Here is an 18346-nt window from a genome sequence, read left to right on the forward strand (position 1 = left end):
TTTCCACGTGCAACACATAACAAGGGTATACAAGCCTCAAAATAGTTGGATTATTCATTTTTTAAATCCCCTTACTTTACACACCAAAAACAGAAAAGTTATAGAAACAATTAATCGATAAAGGCAATACTGAAATAACTTACGTTTGTGGTCCAAATGTCCATTACATTGTATATAAGGTATTGACTATTAACAGCTTCTGTCAACTGGCAATGCAGACACATGTTTAAATTGTGTTCGAATCGGCATGCATCTGTAACACATACAATATATATCATACTAGAGACCAACCAACCAATTGTTTTCCCATAGACTTTAGTGTTAACGTTTTGGAGCATTTCATTCAAATTCTTGAATTCAATATGACAATTACGGTTTATAACAAAAGTTTAGGGTCTGATACAACACCTAATCAAAAAAAAAGTTGGGTCCTTTAGCTCAAATTTTCTCCATGGTAGCCATTTTGAAAATAGGTGAATTTCGCAGTAAAAATACTCAAAAATCTTAAATGTTTACCTGTTTATTATTATAACCTGAACTTTTGGGAAAAAAATCAATCGGACTTACGAAATATATATCAACATTTCTTATTGATAGTTACCTATCAGGCTACATATCTATTTTCTCACTTCATAACATACTGGCCAATCAGTGGCTGCCAGACATTTTATCCATGGCTCAACTTTCTATACACAGGGGCTGTTTCAAAAATGTATTTTTTCAATTGGTTGGTTGCTCCCTATAACAGATTTATGCATTTTGTTCTCCTTTTCTCTCAAATAAACGTATACATTACTCATCTGGTATGATATACGGCTTACAACACGGTCATATACGACAATACTCTGTGTCACCGGGCTTCCATACTTTTAAAAAATAAGCAGACTGTTTTCGTTTTCTTTTCGTAATTTCAAAGTAATGGATTAGTATTCAGACCAACTTTGACTGAAGATTTATTAAGTTATTACTTGTCATCATCTCTATATAATCTGGCACGGTAATCTATGACAGAAACCGAATATTTTAAAGTAAATCGTGCCGTGTCACGTCGCCGTAAACATGGCCAGTGTTACATGAAGCAAATTCCTTCTTTTCCTATACAGTATATACGTATAAACAAAAAATCCAACGTATAGTACACAGTTTAAAGTGGATATATTAGGATGAATATTTACCTGTAAGACGAAGGAAACATCACTTCTAACGTTGGAAAGGTCTGTGCAAGCAGACGGCTCGTAGATGTCAACATCGTAGTTGTCGCCCTTGTGTTCTACGGCGGCCTGTACACGCCGTACAGCTCTTGCGCACCAATATGACAATTTTCAATAGCTTCTTACTATACTTTCCCCCAATTTAGATTTCTGTAGATTTTTAGTATTCTGTTGCAATTAGTTTGAGGTAGAAAAGTATTTTGATTAGACTATTACATGAACATACATGAACATCTAACGAAATCGGATAAGGGGTCACGTCAGGATGACCTTTGTTACCACAATGTTTCACTTTCAGGTCGAATTGACAATTTTTCGATGTCACATCATGCATCTGAAGCTAACCATTTCGGTGCAGTATTTGTATAGCTATATGTTTCGTTGGACGAAATGACTTGAACCAGATTGACAGATTATGCAAGCCATGCTCTCTTGTCATGCTATTTCGGACATACGACTTCCAAGATTCTGTAAGTAGTAATTTGATTGGTTAATCCAAAAGGTCATCCTGACGTGACGCCTTTCGCGATGTCGTTAAAGATGTTCATGTAACGTAGTGACAATGAGCATCTACATTTCAATTAGATTGAATGAGGTAAAGCTATTAAGTCGGATATAAGTCCCGCGATAGTACATAGAGACAATCACGAAGAAAAACACACCTCCCAAAACACGCCCATTATATACACGCATGCATGATCTTAGCTGTTGATACAAAATGACGAAACTCGTCCTGGTTGGTTAATCACCGTGAACAGCGAAGGTTATTTTGAGGCGGGGTCACTTTGAAGTAATCGGCGGCTACCTGACTGAAGATACGACATGCTCGTCGCATGCCATTCAGAGCAATTAGGGTAAAGCGTATGGTCCAAAGCAACTACCTTAGCGTAGAGCGGTCCGTTTCTCAGCTTCCCAGGGGCCGCGGTGACCATGTGGTTAAATTGTCTCTTGGTAGCGCGTCTGCCCTGCAGGTAGGGCGTAAGGATTGTACCTGCTGCCCCCATTGCATGATCGCAGGAGGCGACTAAATTTGGGATCTTATCTTTTCTCTTCTTTCGTAACAACTTTCTTCTTCCTAATGTCTCCCTTGACAATGCCTCACTTTTGGCCTTTAGTTGAGCGTTCGCCGCTTTGAGAAAGGCTTTGGGTTCTGTCCCCTAGCCGAGACATACTACTGTCCCCTAGCCGAGACATACTAGAGTCTTTAGAAATTGTAGTTGCTACTCCTGCTTAGCGCTCAGCATATTAGGAGTGGAACGACTGGTTCGCCCGTTGTCAGTACAATGTGACCGGTTGGGATGTCCTGCTGGGTGTCTTTGGCAGTATGATTCAGTGAGGTAGCACTATAAATCGGAAAAGTTCCAGCCTATCGGAAGGAGACTTAACAAAAACATACAGCAGCCTCCCAAAACACACATACGCACTCACCTCACGCATGTCGCACGCACGGGAAGCCGTCCTTAAATGACCTTAGCTGTTAATAGGACGTTAAACAAAATAAACCAAACCAAACCAAATTGGCAGCGAGTTCGAAACCCACGTGGGACAGTTGCCTGGTACTGACCGTAGGCCGGTAGTTTTTCTTCGGGTACTCCGGCTTTCCTCCACCTCCAAATCTAGGAACGTCCTTAAATGACCCTGGCTGTTTATAGGACGTAAAACAAAAATAAACCAAACCTTCTCAGCTTTCCGAGAAACGGTAGCCTTAACGGATAGGCAACATCGAACCATGCGTCTCGGATCTTCACCAGTTATGCAAGCCAACGCCAGAACCGACTTGATGTATGGCGGCCCAGACAAAACAGAAACATTGTATTAGAGTTGCTTCGTCCTTCTTGCAGTCGACAGACATGATTAGTGTCTATAAAGTTGATGAAATTACAAACATCTTGAAAGTTCAACAGATGCACATATACCAATGTCCCGTATATGACTTGTATGGAATCAACATGCTGATCAACGTAACATTACGTCACGATTTGGCGTACATTTATGAGCCGTTGACTGGGAATCGCAATGAATTATGGGAGAGATTGAGCTGCATCGGTATATTTTGCTATAATTCTATTTCATATGTTACACTCGTTTTCATTGGTTTGAAAATTAAGGTTATTTCTTCATAGCCCGAAAATTTACGTCATTTTTCATAACGTAATACACATAGAACTTCATTTGACGTCGTGATGATATTTTCGGATTGGATATTGAACAGAATATCGATTATAAAGCAATCGGATATACCGAACTCGAATTTTATCATTTTATGAATCGGCTTCCGATGACATTTCCCCCAAAAAAGTCAATCGGGAAATGAACGAGAAATTAGAAGACTGTCAGCTGTCTACTCCATACACACAATCGAAACGCTTTTCAGAGCTCCAGGAATCTAGTATGCAAAAGATCGAGAAAAATCGATTGGCCAAAGCAACGAAGAAAAATACCATATGGGGATTCGCACGAAACAAAAAATCGCAAGGGCGGTCTAGCTAGCATTGACACATCGTCCGATAAAAGAATGAATGTCACTGGAAATATCCGTTGTCCTTGTACGTACAGTGGCTGAAACTGTTTCTACGAAAAACGCCTTCTGAGGCGAAACTTCTATTCAATCATTGACGAAGACGCAATGAATCCTCCAGAATTCTTTGAATGTTGGTACACTAATTATAAAACACCAGTTAAACAGTACCAGTTCACGAGATTCATGAAGGATACATCCAAAAACGCCTGTTCAAATACGTACACTGCTAATTGTTTAAGGGCCACTAGTATCTCCAAGCTGACGTTGAACTCAAGACACATTATGTACTATTCAGGTCACCGTAACGAAAGCTCTATTTGAAGCTACAGTCGAGAATGTTCTGCAAACCAAAAACGTGTAATCAGCTACACTTTAGCTTCGATAATCAATCAAAACTTCGAACATAATCGCGTAGGCCCACTTGTGGCCTCGGAGAAATACAACTTGCCTTTGACACCGCCAAACTCATTACCAATGGCATACGCCTCATCGAGTAGCAATGTCCTGCCGTATGGGATGGGTTCAAACTCCTCTTTCAATAACTGTGTATTTAAAACATTCCAGTGTAACTGATTTGTTAGCCTACAGTACCGTGAGTGACTTGACTGCGCAGTCAATGTGACCAGTGCAAACTGGAATAAACCGGTTCGTCATGATAGATTTCGCGGGAAATTTTAAAAGCGGCAGTTATTGGCCACAATAGCATTAAGAATCATTACATATATTTGTGTTCAGTCATCAATTTCCTGTGAAAAATTGGTTTGGTTTGGTTTATTTTGTTTAACGTCCTATTAACAGCTAAGGTCATTTAAGGACGGCCTCCCGTGCGTGCGACATGAACGCGCGTGGCGAGTGCGTATGCGTGTTTTGGGAGGCTGCGGTATGTTCGTGTTAAGTCTCCTTGTGATAGGCCGGAACTTTTGCCGATTTATAGTGCTACCTCACTGGAGCATACTGCCGAAGACACCCAGCAGCACACCCCACCCGGTCACATTATACTGACAACGGGCGAACCAGTCGTTCCACTCCAAATATGCTGAGCGCTAAGCAGGAGAAGCAACTACCATTTTTAAAGACTCTGGTACATTTGTATGTCTCGGCCAGGGGACAGAACCCAAAGCCTTCCTCACAGGGGCGAACGCTCAACTTAAGGCCAAGAGTGAGGCATTGTCAAGGGAGACATTAGGAAGAAGAAAGTTGTTAAGAAAGAAGAGAAAAGATAAGATCCCAAGTTTAGTCGCCTCTTACGATCATGCGATGGGGGCAGCAGGTACAATTCTTACGCCCTACCTGCAGGATGACCTGTGAAAGAAGTCAACATAATTATAACAAAGTCTACCAAGCAAGTTTCGTCAAAATTTTATCATTCCTTCAAAGATATCGTGTGGAAAACAATCAGCCAATCAGATCACAACAGTCTCATTAAACATATGCGGAATAAGTTTGGTTTGGTTTATTTTGTTTAACGTCCTATTAACAGCTAAGGTCATTTAAGGACGGCCTCCCGTGCGTGCGACATGCATGCGTGTGATGAGTGTGTATGTATGTGTTTTGGGAGGCTGCGGTATGTTGGTGTTGAGTCTCCTTGTGATAGGCCGGAGCTTTTGCCGATTTATAGTGCTACCTCCCTGAAGCATATTGCCGAAGACACCCAGCAGGACACCCCAACCGGTCACATTATACTGACAACGGGCGAACCAGTCGTCCCATTCCAAGTATGCTGAGCGCTAAGCAGGAATAGCAACTACCATTTTTAAAGACTCTTGTATGTCTCGGCCAGGGGACAGAACCCAAAGCCTTCCTCACAGGGGCGAACGCTCAACTTACTACAGGGCAAAAGTGAGGCATTGCCAAGGGAGACATTAGGAAGAAGTTGGTTTGGTTTAGTTTGTTTAACGTCATATCAACAGCTAAGGTCATTTAAGGACGGCCTCCCGTGCGTGCGACATGCATGCGTGTGGTGAGTGCGTATGTGTGTTTTGGGAGGCTAAAGCTGTTAAAAAGAAGAGAAAAGATAAGATCCCAAATTTAGTCGCCTCTTACGATCATGCAATGGAGGCAGCAGGTACAATGTTTACACCCTACCTGCAGGGCACAATGAACTGCTGGTTTGATATTAACGCGCCGCACATACATTTATTGATTTGTTAAAATTAATTGAATAAATACACCCTACCTGTAGGGCACTATGAACTGCTGGTTTGATATTAACGCGCCGCACATACATTTATTGATTTGTTAAAATCAATTGAATAAATGATGATTTATGTCTCATAAGCATTCTTTTTAGTTATAAAATTAGAATTATAAGCATAAGCATTGTTCTTAATTTTGTTTTTGGTTGATAAGTCAATATGAGTCATAGAAAGAAAACCGGATGGGCATTTTTTTCATGACTATGAAGAATCCTTTCCGTTTTTTTGTCAGACTTCATAAAAAAAATGAGAATAATGCTTGAATAAATGTAACAAGAGATCCCAGAGGGATCTTGGCGCCCACCATTGAATGATCTTTATAGGTTCCATGTCAGATTGATCTTCTCTCTATTTTTCTCTTCCTCTTACTAATCTGTGTAAATTGACAAACATCCCTCCAGTACTTTTCAAACAACGACATCGCATAAGGGGTCACGATCTGATGACCTTTGAGATATGTTTAGTTCACTTTCAGGGCGAACTGTCAATTTGTCGATGTCATCGAAGCAAACCATTTCGTCACAGCAAGCATCTGAAGCAAACCATTTCGGCACAGCATGTATATACATGTAGCTTTAAGCGCTTTCTGTGACGAAATAACTTGAAACAAATTGACAGATTATGCAAGCTATGCACTCTAGGCATGCTAATTTGGACACATCAAATTCACTTCCAAGATCCTGGAAGTAGTCATTTGATTGGCTAATCCAAAAGGTCACCCCGACGTGACCCCTTATGGGTTTGGTTTTATTTGTTTAACGTCCTATTAACAGCGAAGGCCATTTAAGGACTGCCTCCTGTGTTTGCGATATGCATGCGTGTGGTGAGTGCGTATGTGTGTTTTGGGAAGCTGCGGTATGTACTTGTAAAGTCTCCTTGTGATAGGCCGGAACTTTTGCCGATTTATAGTGCTACCTCACTGAAGCATACTGCCGAAGACACCCAGCAACACACCCCACCCGGTCACATTATACTGACAACGGGCGGATGTTGTTATAAGTTCATGTAATGTAGTGAGAATGACCATCTAGATTTTAATAAGATTGGCTTATATATGAAATTTGAGATTTAGCGATAATGGCTGTATGTCGGCCATGCTGTTTTCAGATTGGTCCCAAAATGCAATACGACGGACCAAGGTACATATGCAATTTCAGATAAACTTTAATTGTCAAAATCCAAGATGGCTGCCTATCAGCCATGTTGTTTTCAGATTGGTTCCAAAATGAAATATCCATAACTAGAGACCAAGGGGAACCTACATATGAAATTTCAGAAAGATCCTTTCGGTACTCTCTGAGAAATAGCGATAACAAACTTCAATTGTCAAAATCCAAGATGGCTGCCTGTTGGCCATGTTGTTTTCCGATTGGTCCCAAAATGCAATATGCATAACTACGGACCAAGGGCAGCCTACATATGAAGATCCCTTCTGTACTTTCTGAGAAATAGCGATAACAAGAATTGTTTACGGACGGACCACGGACGCAAACGCGATTTGATCTTCCCCATGACAACATTTGGGATCTTAAATTTTTCTTTTCTTTCCTCGCTGTTCTGCATTTCTGTGCACTGATTTCCTCCCGTATAGGTGTCTCCTCGACACTCGTCCTAATATGATCCTGGCTGTTGTGAGTACATTATACCCCTGAGAATCAAACTCGTCTCCACTGGACACGATACCCTCACAAACAAATGTTTGGCGAAAGTGTTTAGCGTCACGAGGAGACCAACACGAACATACTGCTGTCTCCAAAACCAACTGCACCAATTCACCACTAGCATGCATCTCGCACACAGAAGAGGCCGCCATAAGAGACAACCTTAGCTGCTCAACAATACTAAAGATGTATTACTGTAGAACTTTTTAGTAGAAATTGAAATAATAATAGTCTTTATTTAAAAACTTGATAACAAAATGAGTCAAAGACTCGTCTCCCTTTTGGTCAAGTTCACTAAGCACATAATATGTACAGTATATTACAAATTAGACATAAAAAAAACATGTAATATCACAGTTGATCATATAAGTAATAGCCAGAAAGAGTCTTGATAATGTAGCTATTACTGGTATAATTTAAAATGAGTCAATAAAAAATCTTTTGGCATTTTGTTTAAATGATAATAGTGACGTAGAATTCCTGACATGTTCTGGTAAGATGTTCCATGTACATTTTGTAGATGGACCTTGGTAAGTAAAAGATCTCTTAAACATTTTTGTTTTAAAAGTAGGAATGTAAAATAAATTAATTGACGATGCTCTAGTAGACCTTGACTGGACAGCAGAGGCAAATTTAAAATTATTCAAATAATTAGGAACCAAGCCATGTAAAACTATACATCAGAACTGACTGGGTGTACAAAACGCGTTTGGAGAATGTCAGCCAGTTCAACTTTTTAAACATATCACGGGATGGAGTATTAAAATTACATTTTAAGATTATCCTGGCAGCCCTTTTTAGTAGTTTATCTAGCCTGCCAGTGTTATTTTGAGAAGTATTTCCCCAGATGTTTACACAATAATTAAAATGGGGATTCACAAAACAGTTAAAAAATGTCACACAAGAAGTCTCACTAAGGAATGGACTTAAACGTTTCATTTGAAAAATGTAAAAAGACAAGGTTAAATACAGTAGAGCAAAAAGCAATCCAATGTTTTGTCCAGCTGGGAGTCGTCAGAGATGCCAAGATCTTAAAACGTTGATGAGATAACCAATATTTAAGTGTAACAAATAGACATATACCAAGTACCTATTTCCTATAGGCCTGCAATATATATGCCTATCAACGTTGATATGTTGTGATCCAGATTTGACCTAGATTAGTATGACAGGTGTTGTGGCTGAAGCAGAAGAGGCAAACTCTAACGGATCACCTTGTATTATTCTCGTAATTTTTCAGGAGACTTCAGTCTTTATTTTTGTATATATTTGCCTTCGTTTTTTGTGTTTTAATTATGGTTTCGTTAAAATGTAGTTTATTTAACATGACCGGTCACTGTAGTCGGACTATAAAGCCGTCCTGAATCATGTTTATTGATTGTGTACATACTTTCTTTGATTTGTTCATTTGGATAAATCTTGCCCACAGATCATGATTGGGATGTTATTTGGCTGGGGACTGGCGGCTATCCTCACTGCTACCGACGTCATTCCATTTGACCCGAAACACGCCCAATTCAAGGCACGTACCGACGCTAGAGGGGATGTTGTCGAGAATGCGAACTGGTTCTACTTTCCTTATCCAGGTTGGTTTTTTACTTAATAAAAGGTGCAAGACCCTTGGCTATTTACTAAGACTAGTATATATACACATTAATGTCTCACAAGAGTCACGTATTTTAATTGACAAGTTTGAATTTTTGTGAAGAAATTCAAAAATTAATGCAAATGAAACCATTTCACGCACTTATGTCAGTAAAACAAGTAAACGAGGACACAAAACAAGAATATATATTGTGTTGCGATCAAAGATATCCGACAGACGAACACTTTTAGTTAGAATATTGAAGTTAGAAATCTTCAGATTTTCGGAAAGACAGGAAGTAGACCAAAAAGGGGTTTTCGGCTACGTTCATTTCATAGACTTGCTTTGTATTGTCAAAATTTATGATTTCACGCATACATTTTCAACTTATCATCATTTGCCTTATTTCATGATTAAATGATGATTCATTTGCCTTATTTCATGTGTTAAGTCTCCTTGTGATAGGCCGGAACTTTTGCCGATTTATAGTGCTACCTCACTGAAGCATACTGCCAGTCGTCCATCTCCTAATATGCTGAGCGCTAAGCAGGAGCAAAACAGATTTTGCATTAATGATGACTCTGATCCCCAAGGGGCTAAAGGGGCAGGGTCAAATAGGGGAAATAGAGGTAATTCCTTTTAATCGATACTAGTTATAAAGTTATGAGTGGACTTGAACTTTAATTAAGTCAGAAACATCCTTGGGGGGAAGGGAAGTGGAACAGATTTTGCATAAATGTGACTCTGATCCCTTTAAATCGCTACTAGTCATAAAGTTATGAATGCATGTTGTAAAAACAATTCTTGAGGTCTTTCAGACCTTTAGAGAGTCTGGACTTTGTTATTTCTTTAACGCAGTTTAGATCTCCACACTATTACCTTATATAGCATTGTTTGAGACTTACAAATAAAATGAATTGAACATAAACACTGTTTTGACATTTAGTCTAATTCAACCAGGTGAGCGATACAGGCCCCATGGGCCTCTTGTTCTTTCTAAAGGGAACATTTGAAGCGACTAGAATATATTTACTGCTCCCAGTTCAACGCTTTGAATCTTTCCTTACTGCTGTCTTTTTTCTATATGTGTCTACTATGACCCTGACTGCTACATATCATAGACATTCTCTTCCAGTTATGTGGTGAAACCGGTTCAATTGGACAAAACGTTGTTACCATTACGAAAATATGGAATTACCTTGTGATCTAGCTTTACAATATTATTCTGATAATAAAACTTGTTCAATGTTCTAATTACATTAATAGACATTCTTCTCTTTTTTTATTTAACTTTAAAAGTATTTTGTATTAAACGAAATTGTCTGATCATCTAATTGGTTCGGATTTGTATTGTTTAACGTACCATCAACAGCTGATGCCATTTAAGGACGACCTTTCCTGAGTGCAAGGTCCTTGCGTGTTGTTTATTTGTGTTTTGATTTGCTGCGGTATGTTCGTGTCTTGTCATAGAGGTAGAATCAAGATATTTTGATAAACTGAACGGCCTCGTATCATCGAAGAAGTGAATACCAGGTGAGCGATGTAGGCACATGGGTACTCTTTGCTTTCTCTTCTGACACAAACTTCAAATAGGAAATTCAAGTAAAAATATAATACATGCCAATCAAGTAAAAATAAATTCCAATTCATATATAATCCAGTAGAAGGTACAAAATCAACAATGCACGTAATACCACACTTAACTAGAAGTAACCGGGAAAGAAACAGTAGTAGTCTACATGCTTTAAAGTTTTGTTCATATTTTATTATTTTTATTTTGGAATCATAATTTGTAATTATGTTGGTATTCTTGATAGATCGAATTGGGAAGCAGTATCTTACCATGGGATTTAAACAATTGATATTAAAAAACAGGACACTTGCCTCTAACTATTACATAGATTGCATTTTATGTAAGAAAACCAGATAAAGACACGAATAATGGTGTCGTTGCTGAGAAAAAAAGTCGCCATTGAGGGCACACATTATCTTGGAGGGCTCAAGACAAATCAGGAGTGGGATGCGTCCCCGACGGTCGGTATCTTTTAAAAATTAGGATACCGCAAGCATTTAAATATAAGACAATTATACTCAAAAGTGATAAGGTTAAAAAAACAAGAGGCCCATGGGGCCTGTATCGCTCACCTGGTTGGATTTGACCAAATGTTAAAATGTTCATGTTCAATTCGTTTTGTTTTTCAACCTCAAACAATGCTATATATGGTTATAGTGTGGGGATCTCAACTGCTTTAAAGACATAATGAAGTCCAGACTCTCTAAGTTTACAACATGCATTCATAACTTTATGACTAGTAGCGATTTAAAGGAATTACCATTATTTCCCCTATGGGGCCCCATCCCTTTGGTCTCATGGGGGTCAAAGTCATCATCTCAAAGGATGTTTCTGATCAAATTGGGTTCAAATTCATTCATAACTTAATGACTAGTAGCGATTTAAAGGAATTATCTCTATTTCCCCTATTGGTCCCTGCCCCTTTGGCCCCTTGGGGGTCAGATTCACCATTTATGCAAAATCTGTTCCCCTTCCTCCAAGGATGTTCCTGACTAAATTGGGTTTAAATTCATTGATAACTTTATAACAAGTAGCTATTTAAAGGAATTACATCTATTTCCCCTTTTGGGCCCCGCCCCTTTTGCCCTTGGGGGTCAGAGTCGCCATTTATGCAAAATCTGTTCTTCCCCCAAGGATGTTTCTGACTTCATTAAGTTCAAATCCATTCATACCTTTATTACTTGTAGCCATTTAAAGGAATTACAACTATTTCCCGTATTGGGCCCCGCCCCTTTGGCCCCTTGGGGTCAGAGTCACCATTTATACAAAATCTGTTCCCCTTCCCCCAAGGATGTTACCGACTAAATTGGGTTCAAATCCATTCATAACTTTATGACAAGTAGCGATTTAAAGGCATTACCTCTATTTCCCCTATTAGGCCCTGCCCCTTTGGCCCCTTGGGGTCCGAGTCATCATTTATGCAAAATCTGATCCCCTTCCCCCAAGGATGTTTCTGACCAAATTGGGTTGAAATCCATTCATAACTTTATGACCAGTTGCAATTTAAAGGAATTGCCTCAATTTCCCATTTTTGGCCCCGCCCCCTCGGGGACAGTCACCATTTAGGCAAAATGTGTTCCCCTTCCCCAAGAATATTTCTGACTGAATTGGGTTCAAATCCATTCATAACTTTATGACCAGTAGCGATTTAAAGGCTTTACCTCTATTTCCCTTATTGGGCCCCGCCCCTTTGGCCCCTTGGGGGGTCAGAGTCACTATTTATGCAAAATCTGTTCCCCTTTCCCCAAGGATGTTCCTGACTAAATTGGGTTTAAATCCATTGATAACTTTATGACTATTAGCGATTTAAAGGAATTACATCTATTTCCCCTTTTGGGCCCCGTCCCTTTGGCCCCTTGGGGGTCAGAGTCACCATTAAAGGTAATTCCTTTAAACACTACTAGTCATAAAGTTATGAATGGATTTGAACCCAATTTGGTCAGAAACATCCTTGGTGAAAGGGGAACAGATTTTGCATAAATAGTGATTCTGACCCCCGAGGGGCCAAAGGGGCGGGGCCAAATATGGGAAATAGAGGTAATTCCTCTAAATCTCTACTAGTCATAAAGTTGTGAAGGGATTTGAACCCAATTTGGTCAGAAACATCCTTGGTGAAAGGGGAACAGATTTTGCATAAATAGTGATTCTGACCCCCGAGGGGCCAAAGGGGCGGGGCCAAATATGGGAAATAGAGGTAATTCCTCTAAATCTCTACTAGTCATAAAGTTGTGAAGGGATTTGAACCCAATTTGGTCAGAAACATCCTTGGGGGAAGGGGAACAGATTTTGCATAAATGGTGGCTCTGACCCTAAAGGGGCCAAAAGGGCGGGGCCCAGTGGGGGAAATAGAGGTAATTCCTTTGAATCGCTACTAGTCATCAAGTTATGAATGGATTTGAACCCAATTTGGTCAGAAACAGGGGAACAGATTTTGCATAAATGGTGACTCTGACCCCCGAATGGCCAAAGGGGCGGGCCCAATAGGTGAAATAGAGGTAATTCCTTTAAATCGCTACTAGTCATAAAGTGATGAATGCATGTTCTATAAACAATTCTTGAGGTCTTTCAGACCTTAGAGAGTCTGAACTTCATTAATCTTTAAAGCAGTTCGGATTCCCACACTATAACCATATATAGCATTGTTAGAGTTTTACAAATAAAACAATTTGAATATGAACATTATTTCGACATTTGGTCTAATCCAACCAGGTGAGCGATACAGGCCCCATGGGCCTCTTGTTTTTACATTTCATTTCGTGAAAGAATAAATTAGGCGTTCAATCTTGCCTTTCGAAATTCAATGAAAATTGTATAATGCAAACATGCCATTTTTGCCACTTTTGAATGAAGCACTTCCTTTAAAACTTTGTTTTATTTTGATTATTTTACCATTATTTTGCATAATTTCATTTTTTTTTAATTCCGTATTGTTGAGAAACCTAGTTTTAATCTCGTTAATTACAGGTCAATTTGGAAGCCCTATATTTGAAACCGGAGCGTTCTCTGCATTTCTGATAGCTACGTTCATTTCTATATTGGATTCCATTGGCGATTACTACGCCTGCGCGATGATATGTAACGTTCCACCCCCGCCCGCGCACGGAGTAAATCGCGGAATTGCCGTCGAGGGACTGTGTACAGCTCTGTCGGGGGCAATGGGGTGTGGCCATGCTACTTCCACACAAGGCGGAAACATTGGATCTATAGGAATCACAAAGGTACGAGATAAGCCAATGACTCGAATTTAGAATAATCAATATTAATTTTTCGGAATTTTCATCAATTATTGTTCAGCGTCCTATCAATATGGTCATTTTTGGATGGCCTCACCTGTGTGCAAGATGCCTGTATGTATGTAGTGTGCGTGTTTTGAGAGGCGATCTGGTTTTTTTCTTCTCTAAATTTGCAGGGCAACCATACAAATGCTGCCCTGCAGGTAGGGCGTAGGAATTGTACCTGCTGCCGCCATTGCATGATCGTAAGAGGCGACTAAATTTGGGATCTTATCATTTCTTTTCTTTCTTAACAACTTTCTTCTTCCTAATGTCTCCCTTGACAATGCCTCACTTTTGGCCTTTAGTTGAGCGTGAGGAAGGCTTTGGGTTCTGTCCCCTAGCCGAGGCATACCAGAGTCTTTAAAAATGGTAGTTGCCACTCCTGCTTAGCGCTCAGCATATTTGGAGTGGGACGACTGATTCGCCCGTTGTCAGTAAAATGTGACCGGGTGGGGTGTGCTGCTGGGTGTCTTCGGCAGTATGCTTCAGTGAGGTAGCACTATAAATCGGCAAAAGTTCCGGCCTATCACAAGGAGACTTAACACGAACATACAGCAGCCTCCCAAAACACACATACGCACTCACCACACGCATGCATGTCGCACGCACGGGAGGCTGTCCTTAAATGACCTTAGCTGTTAATAGGACATGAAACAAAATAAACCAAACCAAAGTATGTTGCTGAAACATGATATAACACATAGGGTTGATACCGTCTTTTTTACAATCGAATTCCTAGAAAAACTCCATCGAATTCCTAGAAAAACTCCATAAGGGCAGAAACTGTTATAGCGAGCAACATCGATGGGTGTTTCGTTCTATTGTTTGAGCTACATGGTATTCTTTCGATATTTTTTGACCAACATCTTCAATAAAATGTCACTTTCACAGAAACTCATTTCCGTCAATTTCACAAATGATAACTTTGTTCTTAATACTATATCAATAAAACATTACCAACTCACAAAATGTATGCAATGCCATGTTCGAAGAAGTAATTGCGTTATCACATGTACCAGCTTTAAGATACACTAAACCGATCGCATTTAATTTGTAGGTAGCTAGTCGAAGTGTGTTTCTTTGTGCCTCCATCATCTTTATCCTATTCGGCTTGGTGGGTAAGGTGTCTGCCATTTTTGTGACAATGCCGTACCCCGTCCTAGGAGGAGGAATGCTTGTCATGTATGGCATGTTCACGGGTGTAATCCTGTCAAATCTTCAAGTTGTCTCTCTCAAGTCGACCCGGAATCTCGCTATTATCGGGATATCGATCGTGTCTGGTTTGATGATACCCCGATGGATCGAGACGACCCCAAATGCTATTGATACAGGTTGGGTACGATTTACGAATATTTTGAATGCATATCCTTTCTTTGTATCATACATGTAACTTTTTTTCGATAAAGGATTCGAATCGGGTGAGTTCTTAAAAGAGCATGACTCTAGCAACTCTAGGTCTAATAAGGAAATTGCAGAAATACAAGCACATTTGATTACTGTGGGTTCCGGCCCTTGAGGCTGGCAAAAATAAGAATTACTCAAAGCATCTAATCGTCTTTTCAAACATTCATAATATAATTACGTTCAATTAAGTATAGAATAATTACTAGAAACTTTGAAGCCCATCTCTTTACATACACTTAACCACTTGGTTGAATATAAAGTTTATGAGTAATGACATTTAGAATTCTTATTCTAGTTATAGACCTTTCCAACGATAAAAACGTATCTGGTTTCAATACATCTGAATGTGGAAATCTAATTTGACTGTCGAATTTGGATAGCGCGAAACTGATGTCCTAGCATACTGCCGAGACAACAAGCCGGAAGTTTTAAGCAGGGGTAGCAACTATTAGTTTTATAGACTGGTATGTCTCAACCAAGGGACAACACAAAGCCTTCATCACAGGGTCGAACGCTCCCAACTATAGGCCGGCAAAAAGCGAGGCAACGCAAAAGGAAATCCCAAATTTAGTCGTCTTTTACGATGATTAGAGACCTGACTTGTACAATGTCCTCGTTCTCCTGCAATTTGTGTTTTTCGATTATTCGTGCCACCTGATCACCTGTTAGAGCAAGCACAATATTCAGTCGTACGATGTAAAGCGCAACGTTTCAGGTCTAGACTAAAAAAATGCTTATACCCTGGACGTTGTGTTTTTGATCAAGTGGATTCTATGTCTTGTTACAAACCACTCAGTTATCCTTAGCCCATAATTAGATATCTTAAGAGTGTGTTACACTACATGCACATGGCCGTGTGTTACGTTACTACGATATGTATAACAGGGCGCTATGGTATTGTATGGTAAAACTTAGCCCTAAGATGAATCACTTATGGCTAGGAAAATAACAAAACAAAATATTACAATGTCGGTGCCAGAGGTTAATTTAGTTCATACTTTCCAATTGGACATTTAACGCGTTCAAATGACTTTTTTTTTATCTCGACTTGCATCTCTCATTATTCAAAAACTGGCAATCAGCTTCCATATTTTACCTTTCTTATGTTTAGGCAACCTAACTGCAGATAAAATACTAAAGGTACTTCTAGCAAATCCGAACCTCACTGGTGGCATCATATCCTGCATCCTTGACAACACAACTCCAGGTAAGGCGTGTTCATCGAACCGTGAATGTCACTCCACTGCGTAATTCATATACCGAAGTACATGATTGTATTGGTTTCTAAAGATTTACTAACGGACGCAGTAAAATAATTGATAAAATAAGTGTACATATCAATTGTTGAAGATTATTACTGTTACAAAATGATTAAAACAGTAAACATAGCATATACAAAAGAAGTATTCATATTGTAGGATATATTTTTCTATCATGACAGCGACCCTGCAAGAGAGAGGGATCACATCATGGCATCCGCAACTCGGTGATGATCATAACGATGACGACAGAAATATGTCGTACAGCGAGGGAATGGAGGTGTATAACTTACCGTTCTCGGTGAAATGGATACCACACAAAGTCCTGAAATATCTGCCATTTCTACCTGGCAAAAAAAATAACGGCGAGATGTTCCCTATGCCACAGTTCACTGTGTAGTCCTCAATACATTAACTCCTTAGAAAAGAAGATATCTGGTACACGCTGTTGGTAAAATATCTACAATTAGTACCAGTCATTTTTATCGAGTATCAATTAACAGGATATAATTGTATCGTATTAAAGGATTGTAATTCAAATGTTGTCCTTGTTATAGATTCTCATAGTATCGCATGTAGTCATATATACGTCCCTGATGTTATTAACCGTTTATCGTTTAAGTCATCTTATTGAATTGGATTGCATTTTATCGAAAGACCGTCGGTTTTTATACAAGAAATGACTAACCATAGCTTCGTTTATCTTTTTTAGGTCATCTGACCCGAAGGGTCAGGATGACCTATAGCCATCGTGCTTCGTACGTCGTCGTCCGCCGTCCTTAAACTGTTCACATTTCAATCTTATTCTCAAGTTCCACCTGTGGAATTAAGCTGAAACTTGCCAGAAATGATCCTGAGATGGTCCTGACCAAATGTTGTTATTTTTCGGGTCGGTCCGAAATCCAAGATGGCCGCCATAGCCGCCATTTTGAAAACACATTTTAAACTTCTCAAGTTCCACCAGTGATGTTGGGCTGAAACTTGCCAGAAATGTTCCTGAGATGATCCCGACCAAGTGTTATTATTTATTAGATTGGTCTGAAATCAAAGATGGCCGCCAAATCCGTCATCTTGAAAAACACATTTTAAACGTCTTCTCGAGTTCCACCACTGCTATTGAGCTGAAACTTACCTGAAATGATCCTGATATGATCCCGACCAAGTGTTGTTGTTTTTCGGGTCGGTCAGAAATCCAAGATGGCCGCCATAGCCACCATCTTGAAAAACACATTTTAAACTTCTCCAGTTCCACTGGCGCGATTGAGCTGAAAGTTGGTGAGGATGTTAAGGAGGGAGAGTCAACAAAGTGTTGTTATTTTTTGGCTTTGTAAAAACTTTGACATGGCAGCCACGTCGGCCATTTGTTAACATGATTGCACAATCACGGTTCTTCGGAACAACACCTATTTGAAACTTCTTCTCAAATTCCACCTGTGAGATTCAGTTCTTACTTACCAAAAATGATCCTGACATGGTCCTGACCAAGTGTTGTTATTTTTCAGGTCAGTCAGAAATCCAAGATGGCCGCCATGGCAACCATCTTGAAAAACACATTTTAAACTTCTCCAGTTCCACTGGCGCGATTGAGCTGGAAGTTGGTGAGGATGTTAAGGAGGGATAGTCAACAAAGTGTTGTTATTTTTTGGCTTTGTAAAAACTTTG

The 18346-nt window shown here is 39.6% G+C and overlaps 1 protein-coding gene across 1 annotated transcript in view; it reads left to right on the forward strand.

The window, feature by feature from the left end:
* LOC117340032 (solute carrier family 23 member 1-like) overlaps positions 1-17224 on the forward strand; it is a 38828-nt gene extending 21604 nt beyond the window's left edge. Inside the window, exons 7-11 of the mRNA XM_033901780.1 lie at positions 9018-9174; positions 13711-13964; positions 15079-15352; positions 16537-16632; positions 16867-17224. Of these exons, the coding sequence (XP_033757671.1) occupies positions 9018-9174; positions 13711-13964; positions 15079-15352; positions 16537-16632; positions 16867-17084 (999 nt within the window). The 3' untranslated portion in view covers positions 17085-17224. The remainder of the gene's footprint in view (positions 1-9017; positions 9175-13710; positions 13965-15078; positions 15353-16536; positions 16633-16866) is intronic.
* Positions 17225-18346: the final 1122 nt, after the last annotated feature.

Source organism: Pecten maximus, chromosome 12 (genome assembly GCF_902652985.1).
Source record: "Pecten maximus chromosome 12, xPecMax1.1, whole genome shotgun sequence".
NCBI lineage: Eukaryota > Metazoa > Mollusca > Bivalvia > Pectinida > Pectinidae > Pecten > Pecten maximus.